Source organism: Carassius auratus, unplaced genomic scaffold (genome assembly GCF_003368295.1).
Source record: "Carassius auratus strain Wakin unplaced genomic scaffold, ASM336829v1 scaf_tig00217349, whole genome shotgun sequence".
Taxonomy (NCBI): Eukaryota; Metazoa; Chordata; class Actinopteri; order Cypriniformes; family Cyprinidae; genus Carassius; species Carassius auratus.
In genome coordinates, this window is record NW_020529018.1 from 19,211 (window position 1) to 39,079 (window position 19,869).

A 19,869-nucleotide genomic window follows, 5' to 3' on the forward strand; every position below is an offset into this window, starting at 1 on the left:
TTTTCTTTTTTTTTTTTACATTATGTTAGTTTTTTTTTAGACCTATATCACTGTATATATAGGCCTATAACATTTTATACCAAACCTGTATGCTTGTGAAAGATAATGCTGAAAAATGTACATTGCATTTGTTTGACGTCATCATGTGATATATCAAATATGTTCTCTTTCTTCTCTTAACTTGGGTCAGTGAGAGTTGAGAGCTAAACCTGCCTTACAAGTGGTTACACTATGTTGTAGACCATTTTCTTTTTCTTTTCAAATGTTTTGGCATACTAGCATTTATGTTTTGTAGACCTATTTTGTTATCTTATTTGAATTTTGTAAGTTTTTCTTAATATAGCCTACTTGATAAAGCTAATGTGTCTATTCTTATTAAATCTTGATATTAACTATAATTACACAAAGCTACAGCAAGAAATAATATCGATATGTACAAAAAAATAAAAAAGCAAATTCTATCTTTTATTTGCTATTTAAATAATATGTTTTATGTTGCGTCAATTTGTTCAGTGCAGTGGCTCAGACGGTGACCGTTTCCATAGTAACGAATGTAAACAATTAAACAATGAGCCCGTGCAGCTCCAAAATCATCTGATAGTTAACGTTAGTTATCTGAAGCGCCGAAAGATGCCGAAAAAGAAAGGAAACAAGGGCAGGGGAAAAGGGTAAGCATGAAAGGTGTGGGTTTAGGTTTGATATATACGGTAAGCCTTTGAGGTACTTGTTTCTCTAATTGTCTTTACACGTCACGTCTTTACAGAAAAGGTAAGAAAGAAGGCAAACATGAGTCTAAAGCCGACAAGAATTCAGAGATCGAAAAGTTCAAATCAAACGCTGATTTATGGGAGGCAAAGTTTAATATCACGGAAATTTCGCGTGTCGAGTATCGCGAAGCTACCCGCGCGCTCGCCAAAGCCAACGAGGAGCTCGCGAACCAGCAATACAGAGCCGAGAAAGACACAAACGATATCATTACTTTTCTGAAGAGAGCAGACCGTGAAAAGACAGCAACGGTTAGTCTGCTTTTGTCATTTTATATTTTTATCATAATAATCAGTTTATCCACCAGTGCTGTTAATTTTCTACTAATTTGTCTACTACAAGATTGCTGCATTAGAAGAACAACTAAAAAGAGAAAAAGAGAAGGCTTTACAAGAGAAAGACCTTCTGGTAAGCAATGATTTAATTTGAGTTATTTTACAAATTAATTGGCATTGTGTTAAGATGTTACAACTGAAATTTTAAGAGCTGTTATCATGCTGGACTTGAATTTCACCCCTCATTCGTTTGAATTGACTGGCTGTTACAGGTGGCTGAATACATGCAGAAGATTGATGCTTTAGAAGAGAGGTTTAAGCAGAGGTCAAGCGACTTCCAGAGGATGCAGGGCGAGCTCAAAACCATTAAGCATTTTCGCAAAATAAAGGCCAATCTGGAAGAGGACCTGATCAGTGTACTTCACAGTCATTACTAATAACTATTTTATGTAATAAGCAATGTAGATGCATGAAAACTCCAGACATGTAATGTATTTCTTGTGCTTCTAGATGAGAGAAAAAATTTATATTGCTGACCGTGGACACCAAGAGAGTCTGGCGAGAACAGAGTACAAGTTCTACACAGCACGAGTGAGAAAACATAGATGCGAAAAATATTATGCATCCATTAATAAGAAAGACATAATGCACTGAAACATGTTTCAGAAAGTGCATTTACCATCATATTTAAAAATCCATTTGTTACGGATTTTTAGATACTTTGTCACGACCATGTGTGTCATTAAAATACATGCTAGAACAGTTGGTAATATCTTCTTCTATATAGATTCATCTTGAAAAGGAAGCAGAGCAAAAGATCACTCAGCTTGCAGAGCAAGCACACCATGAAGCTATTGCGTGAGCAGCTATTCTTTAAATTTTATTATTGAATACATTACTCGTTAGGATTTACTCATCCCCATTCATATATGATTTTTGTATGTCTATCATTTGTGTTTATTGGAGTCAAATCTTCAGTTTTTGCTCCCAACAGGCAGCTCGGTACAGCGTCACATACTGTTTTCAAGGAGAATGTACGATTGAATGAGGCACTGAACTATTACGTGAAAGAGGCAGAGGAACTGAAGAGGACAAATATAACCTTGACAGAGAAGAATGCTTCCCTTGCTCTCTTAAAGGTGCTACCACTAACAGACTATAAGGAATTTTAAGAGACAGTTTCTCTGTAGAGTATTTACTTTAAGCATACGTTTAATGAAATCGAAGTACAATTTAACCTTGTAAAACCTGACATTTAAAAAAAAATTGTCTAGTATATTTTATTTTTAGAAATGGAACAGTTTATTGAACAGTTTATTCACACTCAAGTAGGAAGAGAACATAGAAGTTTTATTAAGAGGCCAGAACTGCACAAAATATGCAGTTGGGTGAAGGTATTGTTATTTATATGTACAAAAAGTATTATGTTGAAATTCTAATAGCTTAAACAGTAGACTATAGACTTCTCACATAAAATGTATATAAATATCAGTTGTCACTCTGTATATCCCATCAATATTTCTTAGTAAAATGATTTTTAAATGCCTAGATTCTGTATTTACTAATGTGGAGGCAAAACATATAATGAAATCGAAGAATGACTGAAAGAAGTACAAACATTCCTTAAAAGCCTGATGTATCATATTTGATACTCACTTTTTAACTTAAATTTGTGCATCAGTATGATAGAGTAGGCTTTATGGCGTTAACTAGGCTGGCTTTCAGAGATGCTCATGTTTTTCATGCTGTTCAGCACATTGCATCTCTCCAGCGATGTAGACTGACTCTCAAACTGATTCATTCTGCAGGAGACGAATGAACTGATAAGAAAAGAAGTTGATTCCCAGAATAGGTCCCAACAAAATGAGATCTCCGAGCTGAGGGCTAAATTGGTCACACTTGAGCAAGCACTGGGCATCATTTCTGGAGAGTTTGAGCAGGAGAGAGAAGAGGTGGAGCAGCGTGCCATGTTCAGTATGCAGGCCGACAGCGCAGACCTTGAGAGGTTGGAAATGCTTTTAGCTGCCCGCGAGAAGGAGCTGGGCCAAGTGAAACAGCTGGCTCAAAGTATCATTGAGCAGCGCAAAGAACTTGAACTCTTCTTTCATGAAGCTCTTGAGCATGTGAGGAAGGAAATAGGAACACAGCAACACCTCTACAGGTTTGCGAAAGTTATGAAAACTAAACACTGCTCTGTGAAATATCCTTTAATAGGCCATTTTGAAGATTGAGCTTCACATTTGGGAGTGCTTCACATATTTGAAGATGATCTTGTATGTAGACAGGAGGCTCTGAAGGCCTATCGCTGGAGAATGAATGAGGCTCGGGCTGGAAGGTTGGAGTATCCTCGTATACGGACTTTCTCTAATGCCCCACACAGCACCAATGATGTTCAGACTGACCTGGAAGAAGCTGACAAATGGTATGAGAGCTTTAAGTGCAGAATGACTAATTGCTCTTAACGTGCACCACTAATCAAGATGACTATGATGATGTCATTTTAGGAGCAACTTGAAAAGCTCCAGTGTGGATATTTCTGATCTAACATGGGAGCAGAAAGCGAGACTAATCAATCTGCTTTTTGCTAAATTGAACGGGCAAAAAACAAGGTAAATAGATCTATAATTGTATTTGTTTATGCACTAGACAACATTTGAAGTGGATCAAAACCTTTCATAAAAGTTATCCTAAAACCAGAATGCGTTCTTGTCTTCGGACATTTTATACTTTTTTGTATAAAAGCACACACACAAACACACACATTATCTACATTCATTCAAATAAATAAGTTAATGCAAAATCTTTGTTGATTTTTATTTTTTTTAAACAGACTGGAATTCAGTAGAATTCAGTATTTATTTTTAATTTTATGCAAGTGATGTCCATTGGAATGTTTGCTGGATCCGAATGAGTAAAAAGGAATTTGGATATCACATTGCTGATCTGTATGGAAGACATTTGAAATGACAATTACAAGTAAAAGAGAAGAAAATTAATCAACAACACTGCACCATGTGTTGTTAGCATTGCCATGACGTCACTCAAATAATCCAGAAATCAGATTTAGAATCTCTTTTGCCTGGATTTCTTTGCATTTTACAAATTACTTAAGACAGTTTAGGGTCTCAGATGTTTACGCATTGTTTCATCCTTGTGTGAAAGTGTCCGTGTTTCTGTAGTGACAGACAACATGGTGCCAAATAGTTTTCATGGCCCACCTCAACTCTACAATGAACCTTTTTTTTTTACTCCCTGACAGGAAACCAGTCCATTTTCCATCTCTAACAACAGCTACCTCTGAGAAGATCCAGTTTAGCAGTGATGCAGGGTAAGGCCCAGTGTGATGGATAACACTTATGATGTTCTTTTACAAGAATAATGATAATGTTTTTTGTTGTCTTATATGTGCTAAGTCAAAACATTTTTCCTTCATAGATTTACTGAAGAAAAACGTAGCCTGACTTTTATAACCCAGATGCCCAGTATGACCTCTGAATCCTGTGTTCTACCAGCCCTTAAAAGCACCTCCCTGTAAAACTTTTCATTTTGTGTTATAGTCAGATATTTCATTTAAAAATATATAGAACAAGACTGTAATTCCCTGAAGTAAAATCTTCAAAATGTATTTCATCCATCTTCAGACAAATAACTTCCACTTCCTTCTCTATCCACTGATTTATTTTGTTATTGTTCTATTAGGTTTAGTGTTAATATATGATCTTTTTTTTCTTTTTGCATCACTGCATTCTATAGCTATATTGTTCTTTCTCTTTTTATGTCAATCATGATGATGTATTACAATTCTTATTTTATTTGTTCTTATAAAGTGAATTTGAGTTAATGTTTTCTGTATACATATATTGTATGTATTCATGTCAAATAAAACTATAAATAATTATATTATAACTGTATTTTTTTACACCATATTCCATTATGTAGCCTACTGGTACAGCAGTATCTTCTCTGATGTTATTATGCAATGTAAAGTTAAAACAACCTAAATCGTTTTAGTGTGGTATAAATATCGAATTCAGAGAGATGTTGAAAAACGCAGGAGAAACGTTGTAGTACACCAACAACCTCTGTGTGTGTGTACGTGTAAATGTGTTGCAGGGGGCGCGCTTGGGAAATCACTTTGCATTTTTTTTTTACACTGTGACTTTCATTTGTAGCAGCAGGGAGAGACGCAGACGGGATTGTGCTCGAGATCACCGCGACCCGGAATCGAGCAGCTTCTCAACACTCACATTCCAAGAATATTTGGAGCCCCTGGCATGAGTTAAACACAACGAAGTGGATCGCTCTTGAGTTTTGGCGTGCACGGTCGACTTTGTCGGTCGTTTACTTTCCACTTTTGATTTTTGCAAGAAGACTTGACCGCCTTGAATCACAGGCAGACAAGCCAGGGAAAGCAGAAGTCTCAACTCGCCTCGGGCTCTCGTTCTGCAGGCATGTCGCAGAAAGAAAGACCAACTTTTTATCGACAGGAGGTCAACAAGACGATATGGGAGGTCCCTGTGCGATATAAGAACTTATCTCCCGTCGGCTCTGGTGCATACGGATCTGTTTGGTAAATATGTATGTGTTGTTTCGATGGCAGAACGATGTGCCCCATTCATTCTTACGGGCCCGCACAGCATTGCACTGCGTTAGCAAACTTGCTAATAAGACCAAAGTCCGTTGTTTGTTACGCAAGTGGGATTGCTAGTTACAAAAATCGGGTTAACAGTGCTTGTAGAGCTGCAAAGTGTTTTTAACGTGTGTGATGTATGGTTTATAAACATTTAAAATCACGTATGTTGCAAATGCCACCTCGCGTGCACGCACGCATGCCACTTCAGTTGCAAAGTGATAACGTCAAACCGTTTGCGTTGGATGAGCAACGAGATGTACACGTTAAAACAGTCGAAGATATGAACGCGGTGCACTGTAAAGTTGTTTTTCATGTAAACTGCGATGTTTGTTAATCCAGAATTACACGTTTCTTCATTTGTCCTACTTAGTGGTGTAGTGTGGTCTTAAAGCGGACATCTGGTGGGGTCTGTCCTGAATGAGGTCATCCCACAGATGAAGCATCGTGACTGTCTCCAGAAACAAGGGAGCTGCCGCTTTGGGCTGCTTAAGTGCGCTTGCTATGCGCTAAGTTGCTGTCTTCGTAGGTCACTCGATAGGTTTTGAAACGCAGCCAGTGTTGAGTCAGAGCTTTTGTCAATGAGTCATAGCACTTAATTTTCTCGTAGTAACACCCTGGATGAGGTGAAGCACTGGGTTTGTCTTAATCTCTATTTATTCCTCTGGATAGCTTGTTTGGTGTGTTTAGCTGCGATGATGAAGTTTGTCAGTGGTTTTCTGACAGTTGGATTTATGACTCACTTAAAAGTGCACTCAGTAATTTGTTGCTAATAACAAAACCTTACAGGCAAATAAATGAACCACACGTTTGAGAAAAATAATTACAATGTACAATAACAGTATGAAAAAGCTTTTTTTATTCTACACGGAGCGGGTCGCCCCCCTCATGATGTTTACATTACGTGAGTAGCCTGCCATGCAATCAAAGTTACTTACTTTTACGATATATAGCACTTTCAGTCAGCACTTAAGATAACAAAGAATTTAAAAGACTAAACAAAAGATGCAAAAATCGATTGGCTTTTGGTTATGAACATGAAGTGCAAGACTGTAATATTGAAATGAAAAAATAGTGAACTATAAACAAAAGCTTCCTGCAGCTGTAAAGATAGACCTAACCTTTATTTTTTTGTGCCACCAAACAGAATTGGCAAAATGACCTTTTCTCAAATTCACCATCATTGTGGCGACAGATGCTCAAAGAAGCACTCAAAAGCAACATACTGTTTTCAAGGAAACATTCTTCAAAATGTTGTATATTAAAGAGGGAGAAATTTTACATTGTAAAATTGCACATTTCAGCTACTGTATTGTTGTGATCAGCAAACACGCGTGTCACAACACAATGTGTTTCTGAGGAGATGTGACCTTTTTTAAAGCAGTCATGTTTGTGCACATCGAGAGACTTCTTTGGTTTCTTCCTTAAACTCAAAACAAGTGTAACCTCAGTCTTTAATGTTGGCAAATGATTTTCAAAAAGGTCTCTGTGATATTAAACAGACAGGTGTTTGAAGGCCAGGCTCATTTTCTAAATTACTCCTACAGGTTGTTTATGCACCAAAGTGACTGTTAGAAGTCGAAATGCTAGGCAACCATGCTATCTAGATTATATTTCGTGGGCTCCCTTATTGTGTCTGTGTAATTGAATATCTGATGAACAGATTGCACTGGGTTTGAAGTGCCAGGCTCATCTCTCAGCGTATGCAGTGGTTTCAAAAAAGAGAAGCACTGAGATTTCCTTTGATAAGATCTTTTAGTTCTCTCAGTCAAGTCATAGCTTACATGTAAAAAAAAAAATCCTGTGGTTCTTGAAAAGTTGTATCTTGTGGTCGACCGATATGTTTTTTGACTGCCGATATCTTGGAAAACAGGGGGGTGATTGCCAATATAAAGCCGATATGATTTGTAAAAATTATTATTAATATTTAATATTTATTTAATTTGAAATAATTTCACAATGGATTAAAAAATTAATGTGTAAAAGAAACATGCTTATACTTTAGATGACAGTATTTTTGACAAATAAATATTTAATAAAATTATATATATATATATATATATATATATATATATATATATATATATATATATATATATAAAGTAAACACTGTAACCAACAGGGCACTTAGTATTCTTGGAAGTTTTTTGGCATTGGGAATCATATTTTTCAAATAAAGCCAGGGTAACCCTGATTTTACATAAGGCACACAGTGAAAATGACATGAATCTGACAGTGGGCACATGCATAAAGTGCAGCATAATTTGAAATCACAAGATTATAGTTTAAAGCATTTAATTCACACTGACCATCACGCAGAGAACACATGATCATGCTGGATAAAAATGCACACTTCACAAGATTTCACAGCTGAATTCAACTGAGTTTGCAAGTTTTGTGAAATTAAATGTGCATTAGTCATTGAAACGTTTGTTTCAATTATATAAATGCGTACTTGCTTAATGTTGACGGCAAACGAGAAAAAAGTATTAGAATGTTTACCTTTCTATTACTAACAGGCCTAATATAAAATAAATAGTTATAATACTCTCTGTATACATTAATTACTTTGTTTAACCGATTATTATTATCTGATTATTACACAGACTTCTGTCAGTGTTAGACAGAACTGTTAACAATGACCATAAACAATAGAGATAACGTGAGCACTGTGTTCTCAGGTGCAGCCTTTCCCACCTCGAGCACATCGGCCAAGCATAAAAACATATCGCCCGATGTCGATATATGAAAAATGCCAAATATTGGCATTATTGGAAATATTGGAAAGGCCGATATATCGGTCGACCACTAGTTGTATCATGACCCTCTCTACGAATACTTCATTGTTGTGGTGGTTTGTGATTGGTTCCAATAAGTATGTTTCTCTGTTTAGTTCCTTCTGTAAGCCTTGGTGGTTAGGAATTGAGAATCTGAAGTTTTTATTTCAGTCTGAAAAGTTTCAGTGCCTTTCATATGCTGACTCCTGCTTGCAACTGTCTTGAACTTGGTCCTGTTGTAGCATGTTGGAGTTTCAGTTGTGCAACAAAGTGACGGCATGTTTGAATCATGTGTGTTTCAGCTCTGCATATGATGAAAAGACCGGATTGAAGGTCGCTGTGAAGAAGCTGTCAAGGCCGTTTCAGTCCATTATTCATGCCAAGCGGACCTACAGGGAATTGAGGCTACTCAAGCATATGAAACATGAGAATGTGAGTTTGGATCGCAGGTATTAATGATCAAACTGACAAGGCTAATATGCACAGTGGTATATGGTAATCCCACGTTAAATGCTTAGAACATCCAAATATTTAAAATTCTGTAATTATATACTTTTACGTTTTCCTCTCTTTCAATAAAAGAAGATCTATTGCTGACTTCCATTCAATTCTTAATTGGGAAGGCCAAGCTAGTCAGGGTAGTGGCATATTTAATTTTTAAAATGAAAAAATATGCCACACATGCCATTGTAAAGTCTATCCCTCACAGCCTTGGTTTCATTTGCAGAAATTTCAGTATGTCTTCTAACCTTAAGGTCAATGGGGCAACACAATGACCACGAGTGAACTGGCAAACTAGAATTTCTAAATTAAGAGGATGTTAACTAGTTACTGCACAAGACAAAAGTCATTTTTTCTGTTGGGTCCCAACATAATTCACAGTAAATAATTATTGTTGTAAATCATAAAATAGATTAGGTCAATTATAGCATGTTTAATGTAAAATACCAGTGATTTGAAATGTGGGTTGTTATACCCTTAAATCAAGCCCTGTCATTGAGCTTTTGTTTGCTCTAAGGGCTCTGGAACATCATTTTTCTCACTGTATACTTGATACCGCCAGCAGATTCTGAGCAGCTCTCCTCTGACATTTTTCAGCCATTATTTTGTCTGTCAGAATCAACCTGGTATTAAAACATAGTAATTATGTCAAGTTGGGATATACAGGGAAATCTTAATTTGCTTAATTTTAGATTTTCCTTGCCAAGGTATGCAATGAAATCTTAATGCAAGACTGCATGCTGTACTAAATGATCATGATTCATGTTCTTTGCACTTTGTGCTTGCAGGTGATTGGCTTGCTGGATGTTTTTACACCTGCCACCAGCCTGGAGGAGTTTAATGATGTGTGAGTCAGACAATTACTTCCTCACTAAGAGATCTCTTCACTGGACTTGATTGTTTTTTTTTTTCTTGAATATGACTTCATGCAACTGTTAGTTTAACTGTTAATTAAACTAGAGGAAATAGTCCACTCAAACATTTGGGGACAGTAAAATTATTCCTTTATTCAACAAGGGCACTTTAAATAATTTAAAAGTGACAGTAAAGACATTTATAATGTTATAGAACTTTTTTTTTCAAATAAAATGTATAGAATCCTGAAAGAATCCAGAAAAAAGCATAATGGTTTTCACACAATTAACTCAGCTGTTTTCAGCATTAATAATAATAATTTATAGTGCATGAACTGTGTGTTCCGATTGACATGGTCTCTACACAGTGTTTACTGCTCCCTACTCCCTGAGCAGGGGAAATCTTTTGAAGTTTACTTCACTTTGGAACATTCATTCACGGTTTTGCATTGCACAACGTCCGTCTGCACACATGGACAAGTGTGACATCATATACCTCTATAAATCAATAAAATTTAAATTCGCATCTTGCACACTTCAATGCACTTTGAATGGAACATATACGTTCGCTTCGAACTGGAATCATAGCGGGATATCATGTGATGTCCACTTTGCAGGGCACTTACATTCAAAAAGAACAAACGTCTTAAGCAATAAGAGAAACGTACAAAATGTGCAGAGCAGTGGGGCTTAAAGGTCCTGTTTTTCGTGCTTTTTTTGAAGCTTTGATTGAGTTTACAGTGTGCAATATAACATGTGTTCATGTTTCGTGTGTAAAAAAACACCATATTTTTCACACAATTCACCTATCTGTATACCGCTGTTTTCACTGTCATAAAAATGGGCTGATGACTTCCTTGTTCTATAAAGTCCCTCCTTCAGAAATACGTGACGAGTTCTGATTGGGCCAGCAGTTCCTGTGTTGTGATTCGACACATGCTTAGCGCATGCTGCCCTCCTGGAAACGTGATTGGGCTAGTTTTGAGAAGCAAGTGGGCAGGATTTGTTTTGAAAACCTGGCAATCCTGATCGCACCTGCTGGAGATACTTATAATCACAGGAGCGTTTTTACTGACAAGATGCGCATGAAAATCGCATTTGATTTTTTTGCACAGCCCTAACATCTAGTTAACAAAGCTAAACAGCGTTGCCCTTTGTGTATTAAGTTAAAGAAACTGTTTGAGATTGAGAAAGCTGTCCTCAGCAAAATCTTCTGCACATAGTTTTACATGTGGATTATAATTTTCAGGAACCGAGTTAAACATAATTTGTAAACATTAATCTCCAAGTACAGAGTCCGTGGGAAGTCCAAACAAAGGTGATTGGACTCCGAGATGAAAATAACAGCGTTTCGACGACATGGCGACAAACACAAACGCAACTTTTCCTCTTCTCTGTCGGAGCACAACAAGACCACGCCCCCTTTTTTGTGTATTCCCGTGTGCGGAGTTTAATCAAAAAACTGTTTTAGTGACGTCATTACGGCAGGAACTAGAGGGATGTAGTCCAAACGGGTCGTTTTTTTTGTAGGCGAATTCTGTTAAATAAAATATCTTGCTTGGCATTGAGATTTAGAATTTTACAGAAATTATTTATACTCTAACAACAACATTACACACTAACTAAAGTTTAAAACATGAGTCCACGAAGAACGGGACCTTTAATATACCACTAGGTGTTTTGGGCTTATTTCTCATACAGAATACTGCATTATTTATCTTGTGCCATTTGTTTCATGACTAGAAGCATGTTTTCAGGCTCTCGTGGTTTTATGGAGCTTCAGGTTTCCACAGACACTGAGCTTTTTGTGCTGTCTGGCTCCAGTCTAGCAGCCCTGGGTTGGTGGGGAATGCTAAGGATACAGCCAGGTTGTAAAACCAGATGCTGTGGTGATTTAACATTGATTCTGCTGCCAAAAATAGACCTGATGCACAGTGATGGATGAAGGGCATCCGCACTTTGCTTCAGTTTTTTATTTGTCTGTCCAAGTAGAATCGATGTATGTTTGTTTACTTTCTCGGATCTGCCCCCCCCCACCCCCAAATCTTTGTGGGGGTTGGATGTATTTGTTGATTATCTCTAATGCTGAGTGTTTCTATAGGGTGGAGAATGTTTCTGGGATTAAGTAGCACTTATTTTAAGCTCTGCTGTGTCGTACCATAGTGACTCTGTTTGACTTGTAGCTCCACCCTCTTGCCAAGAGTCAGTGCTTATTTAGACTATACTGTTGGTTACTATGAAGTGTTTGTTTGATAGGTTGAAGACTAGATTAAAATCTGATGTGTCTAAATATACTGTGTGCCAGGTTCAATGGTCAGTACGGTCGCACATTGGCAAAATCAAAGGACTTATTTAAATTAACCTTTGCATCTGTGCTTTCAGTTCTACCTTTAAGGGACCACTTGAATAGAACAGTCTTTCTTAAGTAATAATATATTTATTAATTTATTATATGTGCACAACCATTTAAAACATATTTTTTGGCTGAAGTATATTATGCTGCCCAAGGCTGCATTTATTTACAGTAAAAACTGTCAAAACACAAATATTTTAGGAATGTCAAAGAAATTTTATTCAATCAACTTTGTTGTGATTTTTGGACAAATAACAATATGAAACAACTAAATAGTATTTATTCGCATAATAAAAAAATTGGTATCTAAATAAAAATAAATAAATCACTTTTGTCAAAAGACAATTATTTTTGCCTTTCACTTATAACAGCAATAATTATATTATAGCATTAAAAATAGCTTACTATTATTACTAAAAAGCTTACACATATAGGAGGTCTAACCAATACAGAAAGCAGAAATTTTTTGGGCAATTACCCATGCTGTAAGTTAAGAGCAGCAGTGGCACAAACCTTACAAACTTACATTTTTTAAAATAAATTTGTTAATCACAGAAAGCTACACAGTGAATACAGTTTAAATCTCTAGATCCAAAATGACAAAAATAAAGATAACAAAGACGAATAAATTCACAGTAATGCAATGCAGGAGCACGCGTCATGTCAACTTTGATTAAAGTCAGTCTCCTCTTATTTTAATTTCCTTATTCAGTAAAAGTGTCTGATATTTATATTCAGACAGCTACATGCTGCTGTCCCTCCACAGTTCTTACTCTCAGAAATTACCCACACTGCATGTTGACTTTTAAACCTAAATATAAAACAACAGATATTTCAGCACAACTAATGTTTTGTTCTGTTTGTCTCCCTCGCCTCTGTGTTCTGTCTGTTTAACACGCATGCTGGCGCTCTTTCAGTAAGATTTCAACTTAGTGCAAACTGTCAGGGCGGGCCTTAATGTAAAAAATGGAAAGGGCTGACATGAATTTGTGACATTTACTAATAAGGATATGAACGTTAACACAGTTTTTTTGTGCAGATTATGCACACACATATCTGTAAAAGTGACTAACAGGGCAAGCCATTACGCTAATGCATCAGCTTGAAGCTTTAAAATAAAGATTTATCTAGTTTTGGGCAGCTTGGATCATGTCTGTTTCCAGCAGGAGCTCATTTGGTTTCCTCCAATAATTGTAGATAATTTGATGCGACCGGCTGAAGTTGTACGTGCACTGTGGGCAGACCCGACTAATCGATAATCAGAATCATTGTCTATGATTTTCATTATCGATTATAATCGATTTTATTGATTAGTTTTGTCAGCCCTATAACCTATTTTAAAATGTTATTTTAAAAGTATTTAATCACTATTGTAAGGAAAGCAGTATTGTGAAATATTGATTATATGATTGTATCAACACAGCTCTAGTTTCTCCCTGTGGTTTCCTGTTTCTTCTCTCGCAGTCACAAAATAATCATTAAAATATGTGCGAGCAGCCACCCTTGGATATTTACATTAAAACTGATCCAGTCGCACATCTTGATGTTGACCGTAGTTAGAAATTCCTCCATGGCCAACATTTGTGTCAAGTTGTTGCTTCACTTTGGAAGCACAGTCGGCCTTCAAGAAAAACAAGATTATTAACAGAACTAAATGTTCCCTACCTTTCAGTCTATGCTGTCACTCCCAACACCAGGTTCAACAGTTGGCAGGAGACTAACATTCCTGTGTTCTGTTTGGCAGGTACCTGGTGACTCATCTAATGGGTGCTGACCTGAACAATATTGTGAAGTGTCAGAAGCTGACCGATGATCATGTTCAGTTTCTTATTTACCAGATCCTGCGAGGGCTTAAGGTGAAACTGCACATGTTCAATCCTGTAGCAAACACAAACAGCAAGCTCTTAAATCTAATGTAAATATGACTTTATCTGGAATTTGATTCTCTCTCTTAACCTAGCCTTTTTCCCTCCAATTTTTCTTTTAATTTTCCCAGTACATCCATTCGGCTGACATAATTCACAGGGTAAGTGTTCGCTCAGGCATTTAAGAAATGGCCTGCAGGCTTTTTCCGCCTTAAAAAATGTTGTGTTTGTTGCCGTGTGGAGCAAATTCTCCCTGGCATCACCATTGCTGCATGCTCAGGCCTGCTGTTGTGCAAAGACTAAAGCTAGAAATTGCTAGAAATTAGTTCTGTCTTAAAGGAATAGTATGTGTTATTTTCAGCTCATTGCCATACTGTCGATTACCACAGAAGATAATTGTGATTTCCTTTTAATGATTGGTAATTTAAAAGATTTTGACAGCATTACAGCTCACATAATGTTTTTGTTTTAAAATGTATTCATGTTTAATTCAATGTGTTCACATTGCTTTTTAAAAATATACAGTTTTATTTGTTTTAACGAACTTGAAATTTAATCAATACATGTAATTCATAAATTGATGCAAATATTAATTTAAAACAGTTGGTTGTTGTGGTATAAAGAAACTGAAAACTAATTGTTTCTTAGGACTTGAAACCCAGTAATCTGGCAGTAAATGAAGACTGTGAACTTAAGGTGAGTGTCTTTTTTAGTATTATTATTTTAGTTATACTTTTGCTTGCCTGTAAACATAACTACCTGCCTCCTCTCTTTTTTGTATTTCAGATCCTTGACTTCGGTCTGGCTCGACACACAGATGATGAGATGACAGGGTATGTGGCCACAAGGTGGTACCGTGCTCCAGAGATCATGCTTAACTGGATGCACTACAACATGACAGGTAACACCGCTACACCCACATCTGATGCAATACAATTCAACTCATTTTGAATCTGGAGAAAACTGCTTTTCAAAACTGGGTGTAGATCTCTTATGCACAAGTCTTAATATATTTTTAAAGGCAATTTTTTAAAGCTGAATTTTCAGCAGGCATTACTCCAGACTCCATTGTCACATGATCCTTCAGAAGTCATTCTAAAATGCTGATTTGGTGCTCAAGAAATATTTTTTCTATAATATCAACGTTGAAAACAGTTATGCTGCTTAATGGAGTTTTTTTTAGGTTTCTTTAAATATAAATGTTAAAGAACAGCATTTATTTGAAATATAATTTACATTTCTACAAAGTAAATGTCTTGACTGTCATTCATCCTTGCTAAAAGAAGGTATAACATTCTTTAAAAATAATTTTACTGACCCCAAATGCTTGAGTGGGAGTGTAGTTACGACAAATACCAAGCAAACTGACTGGCCAAATCTTGATGGTTCTGCCTAAATGAGGATTGTGGCTGTTGATCCGTGCCATTTGTACAGCTCTCTGGGTCATAGCTGGGTCAGGACACAAGAGAGCGAACATGTGCTTGCTGCCTCTCCAGTAATGTTGTTTCTTGATTTCTTTTCAGTGGACATTTGGTCAGTGGGCTGCATCATGGCTGAGCTGTTGACAGGCAGGACTCTGTTTCCTGGCACAGATCGTATCCTTTTCCTCTCATTTCCCCCCTCGCTGACCTGCAAAGAATTCTCTGTAAATTGCACCATGGCTCCAATGCGTGATTTATTACTTTTAAGTGCGCATTAGCTCTCATGCCGATTTAATTGTATACAAATTATGGATAAATGTTTTTTTAACACCACATTATAATTTTTCTTCTATGTTTCTCCCAATTTTTTTCGTTTTGTCTTTGCAGCGTGTATTTGTGCTACGACAGAAGCTCTTGTCTTAAACTGAACTTTTGTCCTTTCTGCTTAAGCTCTGCCTTTAAACTAAAGCTGCGGCCCAAGACACAACAGTGATTGGAAGGATATATCCTCCATCATTATGAGAATGCAATAAACTGCCCTGCAGGAAATTACATGCCTCTCTCGCTTCTAATTTCCAATGACAAATGTTTTCAGGGTTCGGCATTTGCAGTGTGTTTTCCCCTCTGGCTTTGCATATTTGACACACTGTATCTTGAACGGCTGCCACTCTAAATGCTTCTGGGAACAGAAATACTTGCCAAATATTTTCTCCCTCTTACAGGCAAAGCGCACCTGTGCAGCTTCTTCTGTCTTGCTTTTTCTGGGCAGGCTGATAATATTCAGCTTGCTCGTCTTTCCACAGATGTGACTGAAGCGTCTATGCTTTCCTGTTCTTTAAGTACACACGTAACCCGAATAAGCGTTTCCAGCTTTGTTTTTGTGGCCTGTTCCTTGATGGGCCACACTAGTTTTCCTTCATCTCATTTTATTAGACATTGATCAGTTGAAGCTTATTATGCTTCTGGTTGGAACTCCAGGACCTGAGCTGTTAATGAAAATTTCTTCGGAGTCTGTGAGTTTGATATATTTAGGAAGTGTGTACTTTCTAAAAACGCCTGTCTGTGTTGATTTTCAAAGTGGAAAATCCATTTGAAGCTGGCAGCTGTAATAGCTTTTTTCTGGTCCAGGCTGGATGAAGATTCTTTGAATAGGAAGTTCAAAAGAACAGTATTTATTTGCAGCAATAATTTTGTACTATTAAATATATATATGTATGTATATGTGTCATTTAATGAATAATTTCTGAAAAGTACTAATTTCTTAAATAAGTAAATAAATACTGACCCCCCCCAAAAAAAAGAAAAAAAAAGGAAAATCTTGGCTGGATGACCAGCTAATGATCTGCTTGGACCAGAGAGAAATCAAAATACAGTTAACACTATAAGCTGGATTTTCCTACAGGGAATGTGTGTTGGTTGTTGCTAATTGAGAAGTATGCATTTCCAGTGTTTTCTAACTAAACGTTGACCTTTTGGCTTCACTTTTAGATAAAAGACTGATTTGAGGTTCTGTTTGGGACCGAATCATTCTGAAAATAACAAGCCTGAATTTGGTCTTCTTGCTCTGCTGATGTATTTCTAAACTGATTTGAATCTCAAGCATGACATGCTTCTCTGCCTTATATGAACACATTTTGCATGCCAATTTCTCCTCTCTCCTTCTTTGATCAGGTCTCTCTCCTTAGAGCAGTGGAGAACCACAATATATAATGTCTAGATAGCATTTGACAAATTTGCATTTGACCAAACTTGTTGACCGTGAGCTCCTTGACCCAGCCTTCAAAGATATAAACCAGCTTCAACAGATAATGCGACTTACAGGAACTCCGCCTGCCTCTCTAATAAGCAGAATGCCTAGCCATGAGGTGAGCTCGATGTCGCCCAGCCCCTTGTCTGCAGAATACCCATCATATACCCATACCCTTTACTTAGCAGACCTCATTTTGGAAAGAGGGACTGCATTAAGAAAAATTTAAAACATTCTATTAACATATAATTAAGTGATATCACACGATCATGAGAGATTTTTGTATGTCCCAGGTAAACACATATTTTCTGTAATCACTCCAGTTCCAAACATATAAATAGTGACGTTGGACTGAAAACACTCTCAGCCAATCAGATTAGGGGAACAGAGCAAACTGATAGAATATTCATTTAAAAAACATTTTCAAGTTTGATTAAACCATTATTTTATTTGAAGAATACAAGCAAAATTAATAGTGGTAATAAAGGCAACCCGGTAGAGTTCCTTTATCTTCTCCACTTCCTCCTTTGCTCACTGCTTGCCGCTGAGCTGTCATGCAGTTATTCACTGATCCGTGTGAGAGCTGAAATCACTGTCATCACCAGCACAGCACAGACCCCTCTGCCTTCTGAAGCTGTGTGTTTGCTGCATTATTCAAATAGCATTGCATACTAACACCACAATGTTATGATTCACAGGGTTAGAAATGTGCGAAACACAAGCAGTTGTCATGGGGATCAAGTCAAGAATTGTAATATTAATTAACTTTAAATGAGTATAGCTACTACCTTGAAGATAACTGTAATCATCGTTATTTCATTACCTGACTGCTCATGGTTCACCTGGTTCTTTTCACAGGCTCGTACTTACATCAACTCACTTCCTCAGATGCCCAAGAGGAGTTTTGCTGACGTGTTTATCGGAGCTAATCCACTAGGTAAAAGTGGCAGATGTGCTGCTTATTATTTTTGTGGAAAAAGTGATACATTTAGAGTTCTTGATGAACAGAATGTTCAGAAAACAGAATTTTAAACATTCTAATTGTCCTTACTGTCACATTTGATAAATGTAATGCATCCTTGCTGAATACAAAAAAAAAAAAAAAAAACTAACAAAATTATTTTTAATGGTTGTGCATGTGCAAATACAGTGTTGGTATATTTAGTGTAAGTGTACACAAACAGAGCAATGAAATATTTAGAGAAAAAAAGCTGAAGTTATTTGTTTTTGATTCAATATTTAATTATTTTTGTTTTAGCTGTGGACCTTCTAGAAAAGATGCTGGTCTTGGACACGGATAAGCGCATCACTGCGGCGGAGTCTCTGGCTCACCCGTACTTTGCTCAGTACCATGACCCAGATGATGAACCCGAGGCAGAGCCTTTCGACCAGAGCTTTGAGAGCCAAGAGCTTGATATTGAAGAGTGGAAACGTGAGTCAAAAAGTGTTTTAAGCCATTTTAGTAAGCAATTTTTGCAGGTTTGTTCACTTGAGGCATTGAGTTAATATTGAGGTATTTTCATTTTTGTTTTAGATCATTTTAGATTTATATATAATATTTTTTTCAATTAATAATGTTTCAGTTAATAAAAATAACGGGCAGTTTTCATAAAGCCATAATTTCGGATAATCTAGATTTATGTTTTAATTTATGTTGCAGTCACAACCTTAAATGTTGGTTTCTGTTCCTGTTCAGGTCAGACATATGAAGAGGTGATAAGTTTTGAGCCGCCAGTCTTTGAAGGAGATGAAATGGAATCTTGACCTTCTCTTCTGGATGGCAATCAAACCAACTGTACTACTTTTACAGTAATGCTGTTATTTTGCAGTATTGTAATCAGCCAGGCAGTAGGACGTTTGACTGTTTCTTTTCTTTTTTATGATGTCTGCTGGGCCAAACAGAAGGAATAGATGTCATAGAAAATCCTTATTTCACACATTGAATCTCTTCAAAAGATTCTGATAGTAATACAGTCAACAATTTTAGTCATGCAAATCCATTTGTAAATGTAACATCTCCCTGAAATGTCTTAGTTGTGCTGTCATAATGTTCTTTGTGTACAATGCATTACATTTGCAGTACTTTTAAAATGTTCAGAAACATTGTTCATTTAGTTTCTGTTCATATATTTTTCCAGTGATATAATGAGCATTGTATTTAAAGAATGAAAGTGTTGCTCCTTACTCAGTTTTCATAAAGATGGGATTTATTGGCTTGTACTTTGATAGAGCTAGGATGAAAACTTTAAATTGTTGCATTGGGTATTGGTGATACATTTAGGCTGTTTGTAAATATACGTTCTATAAAGCTTTTCGAATCTGTAGCGGTTTTATCTGATCTTTTTCACATTGTTTGTGTGTGTTTCATAGGGAGAGAAAGTGTCTGTTTGTCTTTCTGTCTGAGGTTACTACTATGAACTGTATGCGACACGATTCTGCCTCCAATAGCTGTTTTTAAAATGCTATTAATTGAATGTTCAAATATGAAAGTAGAGTAAAATATTTATATACTGTTGAGGTGGTATTTATGAACCTGAAAAACACCTGACATAGTAAACATTGAATCAAACACACCATTGTTTACGGAAAATAAAGGCCGATATTTTTCAGAAACTTCTGCTTCTTTGTTTTGATCGTTTTATGTTTAACAATAGAGAGTGAGGTCATTATTGACCTTCTCC

The 19,869-nt window shown here is 36.6% G+C and overlaps 2 protein-coding genes across 4 annotated transcripts; both read left to right on the top strand.

The window, feature by feature from the left end:
- The first annotated feature begins 2 nt into the window (after nt 1-2).
- On the top strand, nt 3-4,940 carry LOC113100761 (basal body-orientation factor 1). The gene is made up of 12 exons (XM_026265354.1): nt 3-668; nt 764-1,016; nt 1,108-1,173; nt 1,313-1,456; nt 1,551-1,631; nt 1,828-1,898; nt 2,035-2,179; nt 2,849-3,201; nt 3,322-3,462; nt 3,545-3,649; nt 4,300-4,368; nt 4,476-4,940. The coding sequence occupies exons 1-12, from the start codon at nt 493-495 to the stop codon at nt 4,573-4,575; spliced, it is 1,704 nt and encodes a 567-aa protein (XP_026121139.1). The 5' UTR covers nt 3-492; the 3' UTR covers nt 4,576-4,940.
- A 228-nt stretch (nt 4,941-5,168) lies between these two features.
- Nucleotides 5,169-19,801, top strand: LOC113100762 (mitogen-activated protein kinase 14A-like). Of its 3 annotated transcripts, none has more exons than XM_026265357.1 (12): nt 5,172-5,610; nt 8,750-8,879; nt 9,737-9,795; nt 13,900-14,011; nt 14,152-14,181; nt 14,669-14,716; nt 14,807-14,921; nt 15,544-15,615; nt 16,375-16,454; nt 18,047-18,125; nt 18,447-18,620; nt 18,885-19,801. In XM_026265357.1, exons 1-12 carry the CDS (start codon nt 5,492-5,494, stop codon nt 18,950-18,952), a joined length of 1,086 nt encoding a protein of 361 aa, XP_026121142.1. In that variant the 5' UTR covers nt 5,172-5,491; the 3' UTR covers nt 18,953-19,801. The 3 variants fall into 3 exon arrangements, with proteins under 3 accessions (XP_026121140.1, XP_026121142.1, XP_026121141.1); XM_026265356.1 differs by lacking the exon at nt 16,375-16,454 and adding an exon at nt 17,227-17,306 and having other exon boundaries at nt 5,175-5,610; XM_026265355.1 differs by having other exon boundaries at nt 5,169-5,610; nt 14,669-14,921.
- The last annotated feature ends 68 nt before the right edge of the window (nt 19,802-19,869 follow it).